Raw genomic sequence first — 25,579 nt, forward strand, 5'->3', positions numbered from 1 at the left:
ATCACGACGTCTTCATTAAAAACAAGGAAATCTTCAATGCTTTCTACAAACTCATTAAAAGACATGAAACCATTGCCACACTTGCCACTAGGGACTGACTTACGTCGCTTCCTCTCCGTACAGTTGTTTTCTCCAAATTACTACACTACGCAGGTACTTACTAACCATGGTAAATTTGCAGCCTACCTGCACAGTTTCACCAACAGGGACCCACAAGTCTGCCCGACTTGCCAAGTGGAAGATGGCTCCGATCATTACCTCTTTGACTGCTATACTCTTGAACATGAACGCATGAATATTAGACTCCTCATGGATGAACTCAATATTAGTTGGCCATGCAACCACTCTGACATTTGGGCCAGCAAGGAAATCTTCCTTGCCTTTGAAAGGTTAGCCAGAAGCTTCAGCAACCACTCAATGAGGCTCATCAACAACTAGATTCAGCTGCCGCCATCGGACTCTTCCTCTGCAGCTGGCAGCCTACTCATCATGCGATCTCATTGTACTATCCGTGGCTGTACTACTTACACTACGGTCTGTCTCCTGATTGCCTGCTGCGTTGCATTTCTTACATCACCATCAGTAATACTGTTCAGCATACTGGACCTTATTAGGATCAACTGATGCATAATAACAACAAGACATGCTGCTGCTATTGTAGTCGTTCACTGCCGCTGGTAGCTCTCCCAAGTACAGGTAAGTACCAAAAATTAATTTTTAGTTCGTGCCTGCTTTATATATAATTTCAGGGTTCATCAGATAATTACTACTCGCAAACACATGTGGACACGTGGATACTGACTGTGACTAATTGAAGAACATAAATTTAGTGTATCAGAAACAGTATCAATACACTTAATTGGAATAAACACGATACATGTAACAATCATTGAGACACCGATTGAGACCTAATGTCGATCATAAATATAGTGTATCAGAACTCTACTAATACACTTATTTGGAAAGAACACCTCCTATGGTATGCTCTGCTTCAAGACTCCAGTTCTTGAATTCAAGAAACCCTTTTACCTCTATATCTAAGGACTCAACAAGTTTGTGAGCCTTACTCGAATGTTTTCCAAGAACATGCTATCAGGAACTTTGGAACATCCACTTTACATTCATTGCAAGAACTTTTGGACAACTAAATGAAATGAACTATGCTAGTCGACAATTCGACATCTCCTGGCGTATATTAATTTTCAGTGCAGTATGCACTATACTATGCACTGCCTTTCTACGACAACCATTCCAGGTGTTCTCTGTATTACGGCATCTCACAATGCCATCGCCATTCGGCCACGTGTATTCAACATATCATCATCTGTACTACGTATCCTAGAATAATAATACGTATATCTACCGCTATTCATACAGGAACACTTGGCTCATTGACTTTCTTTGGTTGCCATGCTTTAATACTATTAATATTTAATTTTTTTTTTTTTTAGGTTAAGTTGAAATTATTTTAATTTAACTATTATTAATATAATATTGTATCATTCTATCCTAAAGTCTAGTTGGAATGAAATGTCTACTGGAAATACCCTATATTGTAACCTTGCCAGGCCTTCTGGCAGGGTACCCCCACCTCATGCCACTACCATGTATCGTAACAACCTTCACCATCTATTCTACTCTATCGATCTGTAAACAAATACCTGCAATTCAATCTGTCCTTTCATATAAATTATGCCTTATGTGACTACTTATTCTTATCCTCTGTAATTCCATTACTCATTGCAACTCATGTAAAAACTATGGTACAACCATTCCATCTAGATGTTAATTCACCATAAATACTGTAAAAATGTTACACTCAGCTATGTTTTGACGGTACTGAGTATGTGCATATGTGCATTAATAAAAATTGAAATGAAATGAATGAATGAAATGCCCTAGGCAGATCGCTCTAGTGTTGCGTTGCCGTAATCAATCAAACAAACAAACTTGATTGAATAAAGAACCTTTGAATTTAATTCACTAATTCCAATAGATGCATGCATTGGATGGCGAAAATACTTTACGAAATATTATTTTTGAATTGATATAAATTAAAAATATAATTAAAATTAAAATTATGTTTTAGTTTTAGTTTTAATGTAAAATTTCATTTAGTTTTAATTAACTGTCTACCTAGCATTAACAAATAGCAAAAAACCATATTATAATATTACACTAACAAATTTTCGTCCTTTAGTTTAACATAACCATATTTAACTACGAACTATTGAATGTCATTTATATTATGTCAATATCTATTAACCAATACAAGTTTTTTGTGTCATAAATTTATTAAAGAAATGAAAATTAGCAAAACAACAGCATATAACAGTGACAATACTTTACGTATTAATCAGATATTCAGCCAGTTTTAAAGTGGCCTCCTTTTGCTTTGATGCAGAGCCCAAACGCGTTTTGAAATTTACAGCGATGGGCCGCGCTCTTCTGGAGACAGTTTGTCTCACTCCCAGCGCAAAAACTGCTTCAGCGACTCCAAACTTTCATGGCGCTTAGAACAGGCCCTGGCCTCCAAAATGGACCACACACTGTAGTCCATTGGGTCCAGATTCGGCGAGTACGGTGGCCATTCCGCAGACGAGATGAAATCGGGAAAATGAGCTTTGCACACTCCTGAGTCTTATTCGCCCTGTGTGTCGGCACCGAGTCCTGCTGAAACGTCCATTTTGCACTGCCAAAATGCTGCTGAGCGCACAGAAGTATCACAGCCTCGAGAATGTCATGGTGGTACACATCTTGATTGATTTTGGCCCCTTGATCAACGAAAACAAGGGGTGTCTTGCCGCTCGCACAAATTCCGCCCCAAACCATAACTGACATTGGATTTTGTGATGTTCGATGACGGCTGAGTGTCCAGGAGCCCCGCGGACCAGTTCCTGTCGTTTTGATGGTTGTACGGAGAAAAGCTTCTCGTCTGTGAAGAGAATGTACTCCCATTGTCGACCTGCGGCCCGACGCTTGAGTTAACGGGATCTTTGGAGTCTCACGCACTTGTTTTCATCGGTGAGGAGCTGAACCTTTTGGAACTTGTAGGGCTTGAGTACGAGTTCCTTTTTCGCCATTAACCGCACCGATTCGCGATTGATTCTGATCTCACGAGAAATTTTTCTCATGGAGACCTTCGCATGTCAGTCAACTCGCTTAGTGATGATCTTGCGGTTCCTAGACGTGTTGACAGTGCGCTTTCTTCCACGTCCGGGACGGTCAACATTGTGGCCAAGCTCCTTGAATCGCCGAACTGCATCTGAGACTGTCATTTTTGGAACACCGAGCAGACGAACAATTTCACATTGATGCTTTCCTTGCCGGAATAGCTCTAAAATTGCACAACATTTGTTCGACACCATTAAAAAAATAAAGAACTAACCCTTATTACATCGAAAGTATATCTACACGGGCAGGAAATCATGGAGAATTAAACAATATTATGTAAATTGGTGACAGTAAAAAAGTTCAGGTGCAGCATTGCTACAAACTTTGTACGGGTTAATTATTGTCACCCTGTATAATCGAATGAATGATAAGAGCAAAATAAGAATAAAAAGAGCAGACATCGCAATCTCGGGGTAAACTATTATAGAAGAACGAATCGCCATAAAAGCAGACACAGACTTTGCCATATAGTGGCGCGGGCTGTGTCAGAAAAGCCAGCAAACTTTCTCCATCCATCACCGTTTCCAGGCCTCACCGAAAGTAATTCCTTATATACAGAAGTCATCGGTCAACTACAGGTATTATATATTCAATCGTAAAGTCTGTCTCAGTCAAATTAGATATCAATAGTGGTCTCGAACTAGATATAGTTAAATCTTTCTAATCCATCATTACCCTATTTTTGTTTATTAAACTTATGTTTGTTATTTGTTAATCGAGCACTAATCTGACCTTAGGCGATTCTCTAAAATAATATGTACGCGTGCCTGCGCGCGCGCGCGCTTGCGAGTGAACTTTAAAATAGAATAAAATTCGTCATCAACGAAAAGTTAATTATGTAGTGAAATCCACTAACAAGCCTATTGCTAATGCAAAACTACATGTACCTATTGAATGTAGTCAATATGTAATAAATATTTTTGTATAACCAATTTTACCACTAATTGACTGCAGCGCGAAAATATCTGCTATCGTAAATACCATTAATAAATACTTAAGTCGAACCTTCGCTATAAAGATTAAACAAACATATTGATAAAGTTAGAAATTGTCATGTAACGTATACACAAATAGTTACAGTGCATGGAAAAAAGGACTTTTCCTAACTAATTAATTACGTCAGAAACAAACAGATCTTTCAATATATTATAGGGTATAGCGTTTCTTGAAATAGCGAATTTTTAATGATAAATTTACCAGAAATAATAAAAAAAACATATGCTTAAATTATTGGTAATATTGAATAATGTATTAAGATTTGAAACCAAAGTCCAGACACAAAATAAACATTATTAAAAAACTCAATAGTTTTTGACGAGTTGACAGAGTAATAATTAAAAATAACGAGAAAACATACCTGTTGTTTATATAGAGTAAAGGTATAGCCACAAGAATTTGCTGAAACATGACGCATATAAACCATAAATAATCAAGTTCCTGTAACATAAATAACATTTAATAAATAAATTATATATATTATAATACTATGTAATGTATATAATTTCATTTTACAAAGGAAATTCCAGCATTGTGTTCTATGAAATTATTGTAATGAAAAACATATTTGGGCCAATTCTCTACAATTTTATGAACATCGTTTAACAAGTCATCCCAATGAGGACCATCACCTAGAAGAGGTAAAATAATCGTTGCTGCTACAAGACAAACTACTGGCACTGATAACCTGCAATAGAAATTTGCATGCTAAATAAATAAATTCGAAAATTTTTATCAGATAAAACTTACATTAATAAAACTGCAGTTACGCGGTAGTCGTTTCTGAAATCACAACTGAGCTTACTTAAATTTATAAGATTATAACTATCATTATTAGAACATATTGCTCGAGGCCGACTAGGGGACAAGAGGATAACATCAGAATGCTAGTAGTTGATCGCTGGATAATGTCTCATGACATGGGATACTTCGGTAACGCTAGCATGTGGAATATTTTACGTTTAGTTCACGTTTCTAACATATGAAAGTGAGCTCGTGTAAAGCCATTGCAGTAGGCTATGCCCATCGTTTATGAGTTGTGTTGCCGTATCCCTTCAAACAGATATTTACTTCACATATTGCTGGAGCTAATGCAATTTTTCAAATAATGTTATACAGTAGAGAGTCCAAAATCGGCACCCTGGTAATCGGAATCGCCCGATAATTTTCAGTCGGACTGTGTCGTGCTGAATCGAACGTTTTTGATACTAAATTTACTTCTAAAGTATAATTTTCATGTTTTTATATTTTTCAATATATTTATTTTGTTTGTACAAAATAAAGAAATAATCTTTAACAATACGATAGCCTCGATTATTCTTATAAAAATTTTCGTTAGGCTTAAAATCGACGAAAATTCAACGCGAAGCGACACGCAACGGAGAAAAATTCAACAGGGAGCGACACGCAACGGAGAAAAATTCAACAGGAAGCGACACGCAACGAAGAAAAATTTGAACATCGGACAAGTTAATATATTTTTTCATACATAGACCGTAATCGGAACAAATCCCTAATCTGAACAACCCCAGTCCCCAATTGATGCCGATTTTCGACTCTCTACTGTATAAGCAAAGACATTGGTCAACAGGTGATGCACCAGGAAAAAAATTATGAAAAATATTGTATAGGAATGCCGTATAACCGATAATAAGAACTTTCCAAGAAAGTCGTTTTTAACCAGTAATAATCGATAAAAGTTTTATAGAGTAGAGAAACTTAGTAAATATATGAAAATTTTATTTAAAAATTTTACAGGTTTTTTTACTGTGAAACACGTCTTCGCAGAATTATACAGAGGTGCTGTTTGATACATCCATATATACATATATATATATATATTTCAGTAGAAAGAATGAGCTTATTAACTTTTATACGCGGGTCATTACTCGCTATTATACCTGCACTCCTGAAAAACTATTTTGTAGATTTTAGTTATTTATTAAAATTTTATCCTTAGAAAGTTAGTAATCGGTGTCTGTTTCTCGGTTATCGCACACATTTATCGACGATTTCGCTGACCGTTTCACTCAACCTGACAAACCGATTCCCAGACCCGGGAATACACACCCTGAAAAAAAACGCCATCCACAAAAGACGTGAGCAATTTTCTTCAAATTGTAGCTGGTAAACGGATTAAGGCGCACGCATTAATCTAGGCTCTTCACAGTATTAACAAAATTTATTCGCCAACATTTGCGAGTAAATTTTAACATGACTGGCATAACATAACATTTATAACTAAGAATTTTGCACATCTACACCAAACCATCAACCATTCATCAAATAGAAGGAATTGTGAAAGTTTTATGACATTAGGCCGGACATTGCACCAACAGCCGGATGGCCGAGCGGTCAAGGTGGCAGCCTACCGCTCTGGGGGACCCGGGATCGAGTCCGAGCGGGTCGAATAATCCCCAGGAATTTTTCGGGGGTGGTCCGTTCGGATATGTCGGGCCCCGTCCCTCACCACCCGGTCGCCCCATTGTGGGCCTGGCCGAACCCATAATGGGCCTACTGAAAGAGGCCCTCTTAGTGCCCACAGGGCGGAAAGAGTTAAAAAAAAAGGCAATTTGCACCTATAGTTTTCTCGTTTAATTTTGTGTAGTGCGCAATACTATATGACACATGTCAATCTCTCGAAATGCACTTAAAATTCAAAAAGTTTATCAAAATCGGTTACCCAACGTGACGCTGTCCCCCGTTTTGAGTCTGAGTAAAGTAGGATTTTAAAACAATTTTTCTTAAAATTTGTATCCTCTTATACCTAAACGAATTATCAATATTTATAAATAGTTATTAAATGTTGAAATAAATATAATATTCTCTCACCTGATCATTCTCCTTACCAATAAGATGAAAATATCCACTGCAGATTTCATACTGCTCTGGTTTGAATACGAGAGAAGAAAAGCACTGAAATTGTTGAAAAAGCTTGTTATTATTCAAAGTGTAATTATGTTTATTAAGTACTAAAAATATGTTAAAGTCTTATCAAATTCTGCAGTATAACATTATTTGTAGTGCGAAATATAGTCAATAATATTGCTGTAATTATGCCTTTTACAAAGATGCGTCTGCTCACGACTCGGAAAACAATTTAGAATTTTAGATGGACCATTTCGTTGCATGAAGACTTTTTTTGTTTAAGCGTAACGACTATTAATAAATTAATCTGTATAATTTTACAATATAATTATGAAAATCCGAACTTTAACCAAAGAAAAACCCAATTTTAATCGACGATGACGCCATATGTGCCCAACTGTTGTTGTCCTCAGCTACCTGAAAAAATCTCCGTAATAAACATTCTAAATAGTCAGTGGTCGCAAGTTCTTCCAGGAGTGCCATCATACTGGAATTTTTCCAATAATCAACTGTGTCAGCACTTAAATGGATATCTCTCCCTGAACATTAAACAACCTTGTGCCGTAAAACTTGGATAACCTTTCGGAACACTTTTTTTTTCACTTTGTAAAAGACTTTATTACAAATTGCCTTGGCACCGCAGTGCATTACCGAGGTGAGGTACAGAGTATATTTACATTTTAACATTTTTACTATATACAATATAAACACAAAGATAATAGTCTATAAAAGCTCGCGTGTAGGTTACAACTGCAGAGATGACATTGAAAGTATACAAATCAGACCATATATCCCATAGATTACGGAATAAGGTTTAAAATATATACACTTTCAAAATACAAATCAACAAAGTTATTTGCTTTTGAATATAATACAGTTTAATATTTGAGAGCATATGCTTGTCTGACCAAAGTATATAAATAAACACAGCCAATATAATATTTAACAACAAAGTTGCTCACATTAAGAATATAGCATCAGAACAGAGTAATTCGCTTGGAGATTATAGTAACAAAACAACACTATCCATTATATTCCTATCTGACCATCGTTTTTTTAAAATACATATTAACAAGTTTGTTAAAAGCTTGATTTATGTTTTTATCGTTGATAAGTACATTTAAATTGCATGGCCAGTTGGTATGAGCAGGCAATATGGTAATAATGTGATGACGCATGTCCTCGAGCATGGGGCACCAAAATAGGTAGTGCTCCACACCATCAGAGACATCACACAAAAAGCAGTTCTGGTTTGAAAACTTGTAATATCTGTAAAGATAGTTCTGGAACCTTCCATGCGCTGTGTAGAACTGGGTGACATTATGTTGGATGAGATGTCCAGCAGTAGTAGAAACTTTGGCAAAGAAGTTTCTTGTTATTTTTTTCTGAGTGTCGCAGATCTACTGCCACTTGATAAGCGCACTTTCTTTGAGTCGACTAATTATGAAGCTTTGAGGGATTGCAGTGTAGCTTGGATTACAATTCATATTTGAAGCACACTGAGCCAGCTTGTTCGCTCGCTCATTCCCGCAGACTCCAATATGTCCTCTTACCCAAACGATTGCAAAACTGTTGACATTCTTTGATATTTCTTTGAGGATTTGATTTACAATTGGGTGGCGCCAATTGTAGTTACATATGGATTGCGCAGAGGAATTGGAGTCAGTAAAGAGATTAATTTTAATACCACCAAAGTTATCATTGCACCATCTTAGGGCTGAGAAGATACTCCAAAGTTCTGCTTGGAACACGGAAGAGAATCTTCCCAACTTATATGAGGAGTGGTGAACTTCATTATTATCCTGATAGACAATGAAGGCACAGCCTACCTGCTCTCTATCCTTCGATCCATTTGAGAAAATGGCCAGAGTTTGGTCTCCCCAGGGGTGACTGGCAATAAAGGGCCAGTTTTCTGGTACTTCACTATACTTGCAGTGTAGAGTTTGCTCTATATTGTTATAGTTCTCATTGTTTATGAGAACATCCAAGCCATGTCTCATTTTCCATCGTTGCGAAACCATCTCAAGTTCCTGTGCAATTGGCAGTTTGCCTGCGATGACCTGCAGGGCTGCCGTGGAGGTCGTCGAGTACGTCCTACAAATCCTAAGGAGTGCTCTCCGCTGGGCGCTCTATAGCTTCCGATGAATATGTACCTGGTTCTGGCCCTCGACCCAGACCGGGGCTGCGTATGAGATCATAGGAAGGAACACAGAATCATAGATCACACTCATAATTTGGGGAGAGAGCCCCCATTTCGTTTTCGCTACCTTTGTCATTTTATTGAATAGCAGATTAGTTTTATTACAAATGTTCTTGACATGAGGAAGCCAACTAAGTTTGTGGTGTAGCGAGATTCCAACGTATTTTAATGTTGGTACTACCTTAACACTGTTGCCGCCCATTTTAATGGTCGGTACCCTTTAGTATAGATGTCGTGCCCTTGGTCTGGTAAAAATTATTTCTTTTGTCTTGCTTGGATTAAACTCAAGCCTGTTCCTCCTTCCCCAATTGAGGATCTTCTACAGAATTCTGTTGGCCTTGTGTTTAAGTTCGGCCCTTGAATGTGCTGTTATCAGTATCATCGCGTCGTCAGCATGAGCCCCTGTCCACACACCTCCAAAATTTTCATTTACAAAGCCATTGAACAACAAGTTCCACAATAGCGGGCCCAGCACGGAGCCCTGCGGGCACCCATGTGTGATATGCCGAGTATGGGAACGTGAGCCCACTTGTAGTGTGACGGTACGATCATGCAAGTAGTTCCTTATCATGTTGAATATATAATTTGGACACTGGCTCTTTTTAAGACACATCAATATCATAGGCCACCAGGCCGAGTTAAATGCGCCTGCTATATCCAGACTGATCCCCATAATGTATGGGTGGGTGTTTTGCAGGGCTTTAATTTTATTAACCAGTGAGAAAATGGCATCCGTTGTACATGTCCCAGACCTAAATCCAAATTGCTGTACGTTTAAGTATTCTTCCTTCTCCAAATGCCAAACCATTCTATTCATTATTAGCCTTTCTAATGTTTTACCCAAAATGGGAAGTAGGGAGATATTCCAGTAATCTCCCGGAGAAGTGATATGGGCATCTTTGGTCTTGGGAATAAGTACCATCCTCGCTTTTTTCCAATCGGCAGGAAATATACAGAACTTTAGGCAGAAGTTGTATAGTGTTAGTAGGAGATTCGGACGGTTTTCCCAAATTTTCCGAACAATGACCGCAGTTATCCCATCCAGACCCGGAGCCTTACGTGTTGCCAGCCTATTGACAGCTGCCTCAATTTCCATAACGGTAAAAGAATGCGGGCTGTTATAATGCAATGGAGCACTAGTCTGCTCCCTAATGGAGTGCTGGAAAGAATCATCGTCCGATTCGTTATCGTCCGGGCAGAGCGTCCCCATTATAAGATTGATCGTGTCCTCCATATTTTTCACACCACCATCAGACAAGCAGATACTAGTGAGGCAGGAGGGAGTCTTAAGTTTAGATGTGCAGCATTTGTAAAGAAAATCCCATGGGTCTGTAGAAGCGGAGGAGCAGTATTTCTTCCATGATTTAGCCGTAGCGTCTTTTATAGCCTCCTTATAGATGGCCTGATAGTTCTGATACCGTAACTTTAGAGAGTCCCTGTCATTGTTCTTGCAGCGTTGGTAAGCCTTCCTGTTTTGGTTGTTTATTTTCCTTATGTTATCCACATTTTTGTTCCACCAAGGTACCCTTTGTTTCCTTGGTCTATCAGTAGAGAAGCACTCATCACAGACTTGCGAGATCATTAGGATCTGGGTGTCAATGTAGTCCACAGCCTCACTCCTATTATTAATTGAGGGAGACAGATCTATCCGATCATCTAGGCATTCGAAGAAAAAGTCCCAATCCACATTGTTCGTTCTGTAGAATTTGATTTGTTTATTGTGCTATAGTCATCTGTACAGCCAATATGGAAGTTAATGTAACTGTGCTCCAATAGACTGTCTTTAGTGCAGACCTTCCAGTTGTGCAACTTGTTAATTATTCCAGTAGAGACACAGGTTATGTCTATCCAGGAATGCCCCCTGGGACCTTCGTACATAGGAGGGGAATTAGGGTCATTAATAACAACCAAACCATTCACAGCCAGGAACTCCTCGATAGCCTCCCCCCTGGGGTCCAATTTCTTGACCCCCAAGTAGGCGAGTGGGCATTTAGATCACCAGCAATCACATATTGGCTATCCTTAAAGTGATTTATGATATCCTGTATTTGGTCCAGTTCATTAGTTATGTCTTCCTTGCCTGGAGCATATACGTTGATAATAATCAGACTGAGGTCCCCAAGTGTGGTTTCGATGCAGACTATTTTGTCCGTTGTATACTTCTTATGATGGAGTATGGCCACATTGTTATTGGGCACAACAATGGCAGCCCATGGGGTATGAGTATTGTCCTGTACTACAAGATGCCTGTGTGGAAGGCAAGCCACCCTGTTGCTAATGCTATAAGGTTCTTGCAACAGTACAATATCAAAGTTAGATAAGTCCTTGCCCAGTGAAGAAATTGTGCCAATAGACCTCCGTAGGTTTATTTGCAGAAAATTTAGTCTATTATAGTCAGTCCCCATTATTGGTCCTGGTCATTATTAAGTTCCTTATACGTTTGTAAACTGGGCAAACCCTGTCAAATGCATTATGTTTCTGGTCTTTATCTCCCTGAAGGTGGCAATTATGGCAAATAGGGCTCTTATTCTTTCGCGGGCAGTCCCTATATTTATGATTGCCAGCACATTGGCTGCAGATTTCTTCTTTTTCTTCTCAGTTTTTGCTTTGATGCCCAAATCTGCAGCATTTGAAACAATGCAGTATAGAGAAGTGTTCCGTTGTCCAACAACGAGCCCATTCAATATTTAATTTCCGTACTGTGGTAAGGATTTTCAGCACATATGGAGTAACGTCAGCCACCCAGTTCACCACATTGTTTTTGGTATCTCCTCCAAAGGCATATTTCAATTCAAACCCCTCATCAAATTTTTCCCTTTCAAAGTTAGCACGAATAGTCTCATTTTGTTGGAAAAGACAGTCAACAACCTCCTTTTTTTCAAGGTGCCTTGGTACTTGCCTAATGAGAACCTTTGGTTTCTTTTTGTTCGGAACCCTTATTTTAAGATTGGGGGCCTTTTCCTTAATTTCCCTTTCGAGAATCTGGAGTTCATTTTTAGTACCAACATCTATAGCAATTCCTTTCCCTTCTATCCTACGAAAGCCTCTGATGCCAACCTTGATTTGTATTGGATTGATCATTTTTTTTAATAGACTTTTGGTGTCCTCAGAGTTCGCTTTACTATCAGTTGAGTAGACCAGTATGGTGTTTGGAAAATTCGTGTTTTTAGGTTTAGGCTTAGCGCCCCCCTTGAGGATGTCACTGTATAATGTTCTGTTTTCACTACCGCTTGCCATATTTTCAGATGCCCTACCTATTTCTCTTACACCAGAAAACTCTATTTCCAATCTCTTAGTGACCTCAGTAACCTTATTAATATCCTCTGAGACTGCAGCCAAGAACTTCTCCTGTTGGGTGACCAATAGTTGTGTATGATCATTGTCAGTATTCTTTTTACTTATGTTGTGGACATCAGCCTTCAAATCAGTGACTTCAGTCAAGGTCTTCTCTTGTTGAGTGACCAGTAATTGTATGTGTTCATTATCTACATTAATTTTATTTATTTTATTGACCTCAGCTTTCAGGTCAGTGATTTCAGTCAAGGTCTTCTCTTGTTGTGTGACCAGTAGTTGTATATGATCATTGTCAGTATTTGTTTTACTTATTTTGTCGACATCAGCTTTCAAAGCGGTGATTTCAGTCAGGGTTTTCTCTTGTTGAGTGACCAGTAATTGTATGTGGTCATTATCAGCATTAGTTTTACTTATTTTGTCAAAATCAGCTTTAAATTCATAGATTGCAGCCAAAGACTTCTCTTGTTGAGATGTCACTAATTGTATAAAGTTCTCTTCTTTAGAAATTAGTGTGGCCAGGTTTTGTCCCAGGGATTCTGGAAAGCAGTTAGCCTTAAAGAAAGTCACAGCCATTTTAATAACTTTCGTAAAATGTTCAGTTATCACACGTGTTGATTCTTTAGAACCTAATTTATTATTATGTTTATTAGCACAGAACCCTTTAAGCTCATCTAGCACCTTGTTTCAGCTTGCTATGAAGTCCTCGATTGTGTTCTTAGACATGTTGGAAGCAATGAAAAAGTCCAAAAATGAGTTAGAGAAAGGTGGGCAAGGTTTACTTGGTGAAGGGAGAGAAGGAGCGGGGCATGCCACCCTCCTCTAAACCAGTAAGTAACAGAACCCCTCCAGTAAACCCAGGGAAAAGAACTAAAACTAAAATTACGAGAAAAAATAAATAAATAAATAAATAAGTAACCCGACCAGTTGTTAAAAGGACCGTTACGGCCGTTGAGAAAGACGTTAGAACAGTATTTAACAGCGGGAAAGGCCGTTAGAAGAGCCGTTGGCGATTGAAAAATTGAAATTTTTTCCCATGGACATAATGAAGCAAAGTTTTAACTACCCTGTAACAGTTAATATAAGACCTACCCTCACCCAACTTTACATCCACCTTCCCACTAGTACAGTACCTTCTACCAATCACCCTATGTCCGCCCCTCTTACGATTATTTAACCCCCGGCAGAACCAGTCAAAGAATAAATAAATAAATAAATAAATAAGAAAAATAAATAAATAATAATAATAATAAATAAATAATAATAATAAATAAATAAATAATAATAATAAATAAATAAATAATAATAATAAATAAATAATAATAATAAATAAAAAAAATTTAAAAAAATAAAAAAGAAAAAAAACCCTAAATTCAACCCCTTATAACTTCCCCCTGCTTAACCTATCGTTACAAATATACTATACGAACTCCTGACGAAGTGCTTTCCAACGATGTATCGCATTTGTGCCTATAACCAAAGGAACCGCCAAAAACGTAAACCAAAGCTGGAGCCCGGACAAGCACAACCAACCTTATCTGATCTCCCGTACTCTCTAACCTTTCTGAACAGGAAGAACGTAAACATTCGTGAATATTCTTTCCTCCACGTATTTAGCAATCTCGAACAGCTGTAAACTCTCTCTCACGAATACCGCGAAATTAAATTAATGTCACTGTAGTTTAACTATTGCACTCCCAATCGAGATACTATCGTCTTGTAACAGAGTGATTTACATCCTTCGAAATAAACGTAGTTTCGTTGTCCTAGTCTTTGCTTGAGTTACTTCCGGTGTGCTGTTTCTCACTCCATCCTGAATCCGATCGCTCACACACGCGGCCATTCGCGCGACCTAATTCCCAATCGAACCGACGCCGTCGCTTCCGGGTAAATCGACACCTAGTGGTGTCTTTCCTGACGAAGCACTAAAGACGTGCCGAGCCTCTAATCACATAATTATTATATAATAATTTCAACAGAAGCAATTGCCCTATCTTTACATTGATTTCAGACGCATTACATTGATGCGCCACTGAATGGCATTATTCAGTAGTATGTCTGAAAATCGACTAATTATTAAGTTTCTACCAAATGTAGATTGTTGTAAGGATCGTTCAGAGTAATTCAGTATATGAAAAAACTTATAATAAGTTTACAAAGTTTAAGTTTTGCAATAAACTGTTTTGACATTTGTTTAGACACCATTACTGTAATATTACACAAAATTTAAATTTCTATATAATTATGTTTGTCATATATAAAAATTAAACAATTTACGTGATTTAATAAGAAAATGAAAACTAGTTTGAAAGTATTAATTTCAGTCGAAGAAATTATATCAATATAAAAATAATTACCTTATAAAGAAAAAAATTTCCATCATTGCAATACCAGCAGCAGCTATTTCCAGAGGAATATAATTATACAACTCCGGAATATTCTTGTACTTTTCTAGAAATAATGTTTTTAATTAAAAACAACTTAAAATCAAGAAACAATTATATTTTGTGTGAATAACAATTATTCGAGTGTATACCAATATTTTTTTTTTATTCCAATTAAACCGTGTTGTTTATTTTGCGTTCCTTTTCATAGACATAATCTAGTAACACTTTTCAAACACTAGCAGATTATTTATTTTTTATTCGGTTGGCCAACCGAATGAAAGATGAATAATCTGCTCTGTGATTGAAATTTGTCACTACATTGTGTCTATGAAAAGCAACAATAAAACGTTTTTTATTATTGTGTAGACAGGAGCATTATAAATATTTTTTAGTGAATCTGACGTGCAGTTTCACTGCGATTCATAGGTCTATCAACTCTTTTTATTTTACATATTTTCAGTTCGTGCGATTATGTGCGATTATTTCTTTTCAACGTTGTCGATCATTAAAAATTTTCCGTACACCAGTTGCTCCTGGTATGAATTTGTATTTTTTTTCTATTGCTGGCAATTTGAAACACTATTTTCACTCGTTTTATGAATTTTTTATTGTGTCAGCATTAAAAGTATTTTTGAACGTTTACGTGATATAAATAGCTATTGTATTTTCAGAAAGGTATCATCGATTTATGACACTAAACCGAGATTAAATATGAGGGATCGCACTATAAAGCTTGAAACAAGACTAGGGTTTCTCATTTCCCGGTCTTTTGCTTTTGCTGGGATTCCGGGGTAAAAGTGAAATGTTTCCCGGATAGATACAATTATTTTTAAGATATACAAAATATCATGAAATCAAATAATATAATTATTTTCATTCTTTGAATTAACTGATTTCGTTCTGACATCCAAAATTATATCAATTATGCTGTATAAAATATATATTAAAAATTACCTTTGAATTACGTAGACATTTTCACTAAAAATAATTTGTCAAAGTTTACTGGAAACTACATACAACAATGACAACAATAAAAGTGCTTCGAATTGAGTTGAAAATTTAAATAAAAACTTAAAAGATAATTTTCGTGATTTAAGAAAAAACATAATACAAAATGTTATTGTAAATTTTTATAATAAGATTTAAAAAGCAAAGATGGTCAGTACTGCGATCACTCAATCTGGTTATTATTTTAATAGTGAAAAGTCCCGCTAAAGAGAATGCCCTTTCATATTTAATTGATGTGCGTGGAATCATATTTAATGCATTTATGAGAAGACGAATGTTATGTGTGATTTTTCATCTGTAACCTAGAATATTTCTAGTTCGTTTTTGAGATTTCAGTACTTCTTTTGCCGTCTAGTATTCTTGATTTATCTACATTGGCTGCTTTAATAGCGGCATTGAACTTACAACCCGATAATTCCACAGTTCGTTTGGCTTTAATAATTAGGTTTAAGCAAAAAAATTTTCTACTTGCAGACTTCATACTCGTTTCTATACGTGCCCAATTTGCAAAACCTGGCCTTACGCAGTTATTGAAGCTACTAGGCATGGTTAAAAAGTAAAACAGCATAAGCACAATTATTCCAGATATTATAGGTTCTGAAAAAAAAAATTTAAGAGTCCTGACACAAATAACCTATGTATTGATTATTGACCATTTGTGACATGCCGTAAGAAGACAAATTTTAAAAACTAATAAGTAAGTTTAAAATTAATAAATACAAATGTATTCTGACAGTTTATGAGTTAAATATACTTTCTATTTGAAAAATTTTTTCAACCTTAACACAAAATTTAAAAAAAAGTGAACTTTTAACAAATTTGCAGAATTTCCCAAAATGAAAAAAATTTCCCGTGATATTTCCCGAGTTACAAAACAACCGGGATCCCTTTGAGAAACCCTAAACGAAACTTTTTATGAACCAATTATTTTATTAAAATAAAATATTATATAACTAGCAGATGTGCCCAGAGTCCTCGAGCAAAAAGTAATGAAAGCATATATTAAGTTTATTAGATCTTAGCCTGTCTTACCTGTTTCCGTGGCTGAATAAATTAGGTTTCCCTATTTCGAGAAAATAAGAAAACATTTAGATGGGTCTAAAAATTTGATTGATTTCTCGCAAAAATCAAAAAACCGCATCTAAAATAGTACAGTAAAAGCTATGTTCTTCAGGAAAATCCTTAAAGCTCTTCTTCCCCCACTGAGAAGAATTACCAAAAATCCTTTTTTAGTGTGCATTCTTATGACATACTCTATCTGTGTAGCAAAAATCTGTGTTTTCAACGCTCAATTCTGACCTGTCTGAGCTCTGCGCTGATTGTTATTATTATTACTATTGTGTTGGGTTATGTGAGATATACTCGGTTAACACCAGTGGCTGTATACTATGCCGGACCCAAGTAAAAGCATAGTAACCAAAACAAAAATTAAAGAAGTGTATCAGCGTGTGTGTCTGTATTCAGGAATTTCCGAACAATATGACATGTATTCAATATAGTGGCCTTCTGTAGTGTAATGTATGTATTTCTATTTAATTGTAATGTGCCCAGGCTTTTGAGTAGTAATGTCACCTGTAGAGGGAAGAACGACAGGTACAATAAGAAACCTATCCATCCTCCACAGCTGATTAATTTCCTGGGCACGTTCTGGGTACTTGCTGAATTTTTAATGCATTGTACATGCATTTTGTACATTGTGAGTATTTGGAATTGATTTGTCTATAGTGTACGCCATTTTTTTGTGTTTCTCAATGAAGCTGATGTTGGTCTGTTGTGGTAAATAGTTTTATCTGTGATTATGGATCTGTCATAGTACATTTTGTGCGTGTCGTTTTCCAATACTGTTTTCTGGATTGTATCAATATTTGTAGTATGGTTTATGAATGTCTACTAATTTGTGTTTCTTTGCAAGCTCTTCATGTATTATATTTGCTACTTGATTAGGTCTATGTAAATAATCTGTCTGTGACACAAGCTTGCAGCTGGAAGTGGTGTATATTTTCTAACATGATATGACATTTTCTGCATGTGTCATCGGCATGTGTTATATTTTCGAGTATGTTTTCTATAGTTTTTAGTATTTATGATCTGATCTTGTATTCCAATCATAAATCCTTCTGTCTCCCCAAAGAAGCATCTCCGAGCTAACCAGCTGTTTCATGCAGTTTTGTCAATAAAATTCTGGGCCAAGTCATAAGGATGCCTGCCATGGAGTGCCTTTTGAGCCTACAATTGTTTGACGGTGTCTATGCCTTTTATATGTTGTGAGTGCAAATTTAATAGTGTTATTCGAGTCTGATAGAGTTTCTTTTTTGTGTAACTCTGATTTTTCTTGCTTTTTGTAGCGTAACTCTCGCAATGTCCGTAATTGTTTGTAGTGAGGTTATCTATGTCACGTCTCTCATCTTTACGTGGAAAGAATTTAGGATGGTGTTGTTTGAGCTTAGTAAGTGTTGTTCTTGTTTTCCTTTGGATTTGCTCGAGATCCATGTGAGTCCAATGTATAACTCTAAAAGAATATGTGAGTACTGGAATGACATATGTGTTTATTGCATTAACTGTTTGTTTTGCATTTAACTCTGTTCTGAGAATAGCATTTAACCTACTTTGGTATTCTTTCATTAATCTTTGCTTTATTTGTGGGTGTTCTGTTAGTTTGGCCTGTTGGAATCCTAAATACTTGTAGAACTCGCCCTCTTCCATGGATTCAATAACTTCTCATTTCCAAGTGCAAAATCTTCTTTTTTCAGGATTCTTTTTTCTACGTGTAGTGTTTTGCATTTGTCTAGGCCAAACTCCATTTGTATATCGTAAATGTTTGAATGTGTGATTTCGAAAACTTAATGCATCCACACAAAAACAACTTCTTCAAGTTTTATGTTGTCCATGTACATAAGACGTGACACTGTAAACTGTGTTGTTTTTTCATGTCTAATATTATAAACATATTGCGTGTTGTCTAACTATCGTGATAGTGGATTCAGAGCTAAGCAGAACCAGAGAGGACTCAAGGAATACCCTTGAAAAATCCTTTGCCTGATGAATATTTACTTTGTTTGTAGGGAAGTGTTACTAACCCTGAGATGTAGTGTTGTCCCAGGGCTCATAGTGTATTAAAAAATGCAATAAAGGATGGCTGTATTTTGTAAATGTGTAGAATATATAGCAGCCAACTGTATAGAACACTGTCGAATGCTTTTCTGTAGTCTATATATGCGATGTGTATGTTTCTATGCTGTTTATTTGCTTGCCATAGAATGACTGAATCTACGAGTAACTGCTCTTTACATTTTTTGTGATTTCTATGGCAACTTTTTTGTTGTTCCGTAAGAACGTTTTGTTCTTCAACACGTTTGTATATTTTGTTTGCGATACAAAATGTCAATAATTTGTAAAGTGTTGGACGACATGTAATTGGTCTGTATTGTGTGGAGTATGTGGTATTGTTGTGTTTAGGTTTCATGTAGGTGATGCCCCGAGTAAAAAATTTTGGCATGTGTCGTGAATTGAAGATGATGTAAGTTAGGTGTTCAGCTAGTTCCTGGTGAAATGATGTAAATCTTTCGTACCAGGAATTGTAAAGGTTTAATATATCTTATAGCCGTGTGTTCTGTTAACAGAGTAGCAAATGTCGTGTACGTATATTATTTTGTGTGCATTGTGATGTTCGTGTTTCGTGTGTGTTTTGATTTTTTTAAAAAGGTTTTTGAGTAGTTTCTTTAATTTAGGTGTTATGATGTTTTTAGTGTATTGTGTCAGCCTGCCTAATTGCTGTCTAATGCCATTTATTTGTGTTTCTATTCTTTTCTGCCAGGCAGGCTTGTGATAGAACTGTATTTCGTGTTCATCTCTCTGGAATTGTGTTTTTCGTCCTTAACGTGACACAACTGATACTGCCCCAGCATAAATTAACGTATCAATGTCTGAGAGGGTTGAATGAATGTAGTATGGTAGTAAGTTTTTACATAATTTTGTGTTTGTCCTACTACCTTGTTGATTTTCGGTATTTGTGGTTTTTTTGTGGAATCTGTACCTGTATATTTAGTGAGTGTTTTTTGAAATATAGGTGAAAGTTTATATTTCAAGAAAGACAGGAAACACATGGATGATTAAGTGTCTGTAGTGTCATTAGTGGTAGTTGTTGTGTGTGTCTAATTATCAATGCTTGTTGCTGGATTACCTGACAGATTACGCGATATTTTGTAATGTTAGATGTATTTGTCTGTTAATGTATTTGATTAGCACCCTGCTGTTTGTTAAGTTCAAGTGTTATTTGTGAGATAAGATTGTTTTTTTATAGTTGTTCGTTTTTGATCAACAACTTTTTTTTCGGTGACAGTGAGGTGAGGATATTGTTGTGTGAATCTACAGTGTAATTGTCTGTATGTTGTCATGTTTGTTACGAGTTATGTGATGATGTAGAAAGTAGGGATGATAAACTCGTTTATTTCTGTCGTCTATGTCATCTGTTGGCGTGGTTTCCAGCCTTTGTTGTTTGTGGATGCATTGCCACAGAAACACCAAGGCTAGGATACTTTTTCACATCTGTTGAGAGTATTGCATTAAAAATGCTTCGCTCAGTGATGCTTTCGCCACCGGTACTAAAAAAAGACTGTGGCCTATTTTTCAAACGTGAGCCTTTGCGTAATCCATGAACGCGGACCTTGTTAACCCTGGCAACGTCCGAGACGGTATCATACTTATATCTGGATACTACCATAATAAATATCATCACAGAATGTAGATGTGGTCACTGGTAGCTTCGTTTCTCCTCACAAACCTTACTGGCATGGATGTCCCTAGCAGGAGCTTGTGCTCCGATCTGCATTGCCCTATAAATCAGTAAAACTACTGGGCTCTCCCATCTCGACTAGTGCGTGATCACGGGATACTGCACATAATTGCGCAGCTTAAAGTTTCTATTTTTGATTTGAATTTCGTTCTTTTCCGTATTTATTCATTTAGTTCTTTCGAAAATGCTTATTGCGCTTTTGAGTATATTTACATAATTTTAGATGTTTCTCAATATTGGATGCAATACAAACATATTTTATATAGATAAGTAAATTAAAAAGCGAAGTGTTTTATGCATAATTTTAATAGAATCTGCACAATACAGAGAGCCAGAACTTACAGAAAAAGAGAAAATACCTATTGGCAACACTAGAAGATTAACTAATTTATTATACTAAACAAGATAAGGTAAATGATAATGAAAACGTTATAAGGGTTTTTACTTCCTCAATGACGAAGATAATTCTCTTCCTTTCCATCCTGTTTGCTGCATGGCGAGAACGCCCAACATAGTTCTGACTTCTCAAACAATGCGGTTCTGCTATTTCTTTTGCACATTTTTCATATAAATATTAATATTTTTAAAGCACTTTTTACTTACTAAGAAAAAGCACTTATATTGAAATATCTAGAATAAATTTCCAAGAAAGTTTCAAAACTAAGACAAAAAAAAGCAACACAAAAAACTTACCTAATGTTCCACTAGGGAGCGTTGCAAAAGTATGCCCAAAAACTACTATACAGATTAAACAAAATTTAATTCCACAGAATGCAGCAGTTCTGTCTCTTATACAATGAGAACGAAGTTTACGAATTGACTGGTATAACGAAACGAAGATTAAATTCCTTGTGACAGTATCTAAATATAAAATATTTAAACTTAGTCTTGTAATGTAATTTTCAACTATAATGAAGTTAATATATATAAAAAAATATTACATTAATTTTATATAACAAAACTTAACAATGATTTTTGTAAAACTGAAAAATCCTCATAAATCTTAAGATGTAATCATAAACTTTATTTTCGGACAAAGTTTTTTGTAAGTGGTTTCAAATATTGATCAAACATTAAAATAATTCTGAAATTAAAAAACTTCTTTTGATACTTTCCAAAATATTTAACTTAAATTTTAATATATTACTATTACCTCTAGTTCAGGTTATATTTTAAAAGTCCGTTTGTTTTGGGGATGAAGAAATTTTTACATATACCAACAACTTTCTTTTCTGTACTATTTAATTACAAAAACAAGTTAGTAACTTATCACTAATGAACAGGCTTTCAAAGAACCGAAATTATTTAATTCACTTGTACAAACTGCATATCGGCCATGCTATAAATAAAACAGTAACACAACAATATTAATTAAACAAGTCTAGTAAAAATCAAGTTTAATCAAGATAGATATGCATATTGATAACTTAATTAAATAGGCTCAATTTATAATAAGCCTTCTTATTAGTCATAAGTGACACAGTAGCTGTTGTAATTAAATTTAAAAAAAAATTATTTTTTTGAATATTTTGTATTAAATTGTTTTCTATTAAAATTTTCAAATGTGAGTAGGGGAAAGACGGTTTTTAATGGCCGAGATCGACAGAATACATCGTTGTATAAAAATAGCAGTTTAATGGCAAAACAAGAAATGCCCATTTCCATTTTTTCAGACGTTTTATAAAATTCTTTAATGATAAATTTGAAAATAAACTTGTAGCATAATTATTTTACTGAAAATATACACTTTATTGTGAGGTATCTACGAAAATATTTGAGATTAAAAAACCAAAATTCAACAATAGTTTATGCACTGTTTTTTCTAATACAACTTATTTAAAATTTTATTTGTCTAGTTGAGTCTGATACTTAGAGATTTTATCGAAACGCATAGCGTAATTCAATAATTATACATATAGCGCAGCATAACTTCAAATTTAAAATGGACACTTGTACGTCACGTAAGTAAACTTTTCATAATTTACGAGAAACATCAAACATCGCACAGTTATTTGATGTAATTTCTTCTGAAGAATAAATTACGAAATTAACTCATACAGTGTCCTGTTTAAACATCGACATTACTGTATATAAAAGAACAATATTTCGTTTGTTGTATTAAAATAACAAACGAAATAATGTATACTTCTATAATAATTGTAGTAACAGTATACTAGTATAAAATGAATAAATTGTAAGTAATATTTACGATTTTACTCTGACCTTTTTTACCACTTGAGGAGATAATGCCGAATTCCATCAAAGTTTCGACAAAAGTTGCCAGGACAACCCAACTTGAGAACAGAGCGAAAAACGACCTGTAAAAAATTTTAAGTGCAATTGAAAGTAGTCGTGTCTGTGGTATCGAACACCTATTTATTTTTTTATAATTCAATATATTTTCTCTGTACAATAATCTGTAATTAACTTTCTCATTAAATAATTGGCAATGTATAATTTGGCAATTGCTTTTAATTATCGTGATTTTCATCTGATTACCCACAAGTTTTTTCTGTTTTAATGTTAAATTTCAAAAGCACAGACACAATATGCAATATTTGGATTATTTGTTTGTCGTAAATTTTAATTACAAAATGATTCAACAATTTCTTTTTTGTCTAAGTGTTTTTAGTAATATTATAGCTATATATACACAGTTCGTAATTACATCACACAATAGAAGCTGAGGTACAGTTATAATACGAGTTGGACTTATCTGTAACAGTACATTACTTAATTTGAAAACAGTTTAATATAAGTAAATTTTATTTAATACTAGCTTACCGTCGCGCGTTGCTACGATTTCAGAAGAAAGGAAATTCAAGCAAACTCGTTATGATAAAATTCAATTTACATTTTATTATTTTTACTGAAACTTATTAATTTTCATCGGGAAAACATTTCAAAGTGTCATTTCAATTCTATTTATTTATTGGAGTGCTTGTGGATACACGATATTTTTTGTTTTTCTGTCTGGTGCGTACACGAATAAATCAGAAGGTTTTCCGACGCGTGAGCTGGCCACATACAGTTGTCCATGTGAGAAGCACGGATTTTCCAAATCTAGCCCACACACTTGCAACGATTGTCCCTGTGCTTTGTTGATAGTCATTGCAAAAGCAATTCGCACCGGAAACTGCAAACGTTTGAATTCAAATGGCATATCTGTTGGGATCATTAAAATACGTGGCAACAGTACATCTTTCCTCTTGAATTTCCCATTTAAAATTGTAGCTTCGATGACATTGTTCATCATCATTTACACCGAAAGTTTTGTACCGTTGCAAAGTCGTGGTGGATTGATGTTTCGAAGAAGAATGATAGGCACACCAATTTTCAATGTTAAAATGTGCGGCGGCATTCCTGGCAAATCTAGTGAATTCAAGAATTCTGTTGGGTAATTGACAACTTCGTCTTGATTCATAACAGTGTTGATGGACTTATACGTTGTTGCTTCGCCTGGTATTCTGTTTTGAATGCTGAAGTTGATGTCATTGACATCGTTGTTCTTAGCTGCTAATATAGCACGTGCACTGAGCCACTGATGATTTTTGTAATTCCGTGCGATATTTGGGAAAACCTTTTGAATCAATTTGTCTTTGGTTGATGTCATCTTACAAAAGTTTGTTGGCAATGTGATACATTGTGTAGATCTGTCTATTGCCATCTTCCCATTTCCAATATCCAGCAATTGTTTTGCGAAGCGTTCGGCGGATACATCATTTTGTAGTTCAACACGCATATTGATTTTCAAAGTCAATTTCTTTACATGTCGCCATAGAATTGATGATTTGAGGCATGCATTAAGTTCATCAGCGGGTGTTGAACGTGGTATAACTGGCAGAGTTTGTCGAAAATCACCAGACAATAAAATAAGTACTCCCCCGAAGGGCTGGTCATTTCCCCTCAAATCTTTCAGTGTACGATCAAGCGCTTCCAATGCTTTTTTGTGAGCCATTGTGCATTCGTCCCATATGATAAGTTTACATGTTTGGAGAACTTTGCCCATTTCGGAATTTTTGGTGATATTGCATGTCGGCGTCTCAGTGGTTTGCAAATTCAATGGCAATTTCAGTGCTGAATGCGCTGTTCGACCACCATCCAATAGTGTTGCCGCAATTCCAGATGATGCAATTGCCAGTGCAATTTTATTCTGTGATCGAACGGTTGCCAAAATTAGTGAAATGAGAAAAGTTTTACCTGTACCTCCGGGCGCATCTATGAAGTACAATCCGCCCCTTTGATATGTAATTGCTTGCATTATTGTGTCATATACAACACGTTGTTCTGAAACCAACTTTGGGAGATTCGTTTCAACAAATGTACCCAAATCATCGACATCGAATTGTGTTTCACGTTGCAAATCACGATCATAAGCGTCATTTACAGATCGATTCGCTGCACACATTCCCAACTGCCCCAATCCTTTGTTAGCGATTGCCAAACATTTATCCTCGATCGAAACCAACGCCTCATTATACACGTGTGGTGTAAATTGCATGTCCGGATTCTGATTCGTTGCTCGCAAACGATGTAGGATGTCTTCACTCATGCAATCTTTGTATTTTTCCCAAAGATCTTTCGGATTGGATGGGAAACACGTTGTCAATATTATCGCAAATAACGTGCGTATTTGCTGTGGTTGAGCAGTGTTCGATGCATCAGCGAGTGTTGTGTCCCAATGTGCATCGTTTTCAAGAAGATTTAATTCTTGGCAAGCCTCTCGATAGGTCGCACATACTTCACCATTTACTGTTCTCAGTTCTTGGAAGGATTTCGGTCCACGTACGTTAACTAACAGTAATCGCAAGTAAAAACATTCTTGATTGTTTGGATGAACTGTATACAGACGGCCTAACGCGT

The 25,579-nt window shown here is 35.8% G+C and overlaps 2 protein-coding genes across 2 annotated transcripts in view; both read right to left on the reverse strand.

Moving 5' to 3' along the window:
- Window positions 1-1,277: 1,277 nt before the first annotated feature.
- LOC136980032 (nose resistant to fluoxetine protein 6-like) overlaps window positions 1,278-25,579 on the reverse strand; it is a 129,814-nt gene continuing 105,512 nt past the window's right edge. The window contains exons 8-10 of the mRNA XM_067276084.1: window positions 4,687-4,858; window positions 4,532-4,611; window positions 1,278-1,338 (exon numbers count right to left, since the gene is read on the reverse strand). Coding sequence (XP_067132185.1) covers window positions 1,278-1,338; window positions 4,532-4,611; window positions 4,687-4,858 — 313 coding nt within the window. The remainder of the gene's footprint in view (window positions 1,339-4,531; window positions 4,612-4,686; window positions 4,859-25,579) is intronic.
- On the reverse strand, window positions 6,850-23,972 carry LOC136980039 (uncharacterized). The gene is made up of 6 exons (XM_067276088.1): window positions 23,746-23,972; window positions 22,940-23,034; window positions 21,410-21,577; window positions 14,887-14,980; window positions 7,003-7,086; window positions 6,850-6,937 (listed from the first exon to the last, which is right to left on the reverse strand). Exons 1-6 carry the CDS (start codon window positions 23,970-23,972, stop codon window positions 6,850-6,852), a joined length of 756 nt encoding a protein of 251 aa, XP_067132189.1.

Source organism: Centruroides vittatus, unplaced genomic scaffold (genome assembly GCF_030686945.1).
Source record: "Centruroides vittatus isolate TY-2023 unplaced genomic scaffold, ASM3068694v2 contig_659, whole genome shotgun sequence".
In the NCBI taxonomy this organism is placed as follows: Eukaryota; Metazoa; Arthropoda; class Arachnida; order Scorpiones; family Buthidae; genus Centruroides; species Centruroides vittatus.

What these genes read in the sequence shown, in the direction of transcription:
- LOC136980039 (XM_067276088.1), bottom strand. Translation starts at nt 23,972, where the DNA reads ATGATGAACAATGTCATCGAAGCTACAATTTTAAATGGGAAATTCAAG. An exon ending in TGCTTCTCACATGGACAACT is followed by an intron (nt 23,035 to 23,745) that starts GTATGTGGCCAG and finishes AATTTTTTACAG; the next exon opens with GTCGTTTTTCGCTCTGTTCT. An exon ending in GAAATTTTTTTCTTTATAAG is followed by an intron (nt 7,087 to 14,886) that starts GTAATTATTTTT and finishes CAACAATTTCAG; the next exon opens with TGCTTTTCTTCTCTCGTATT.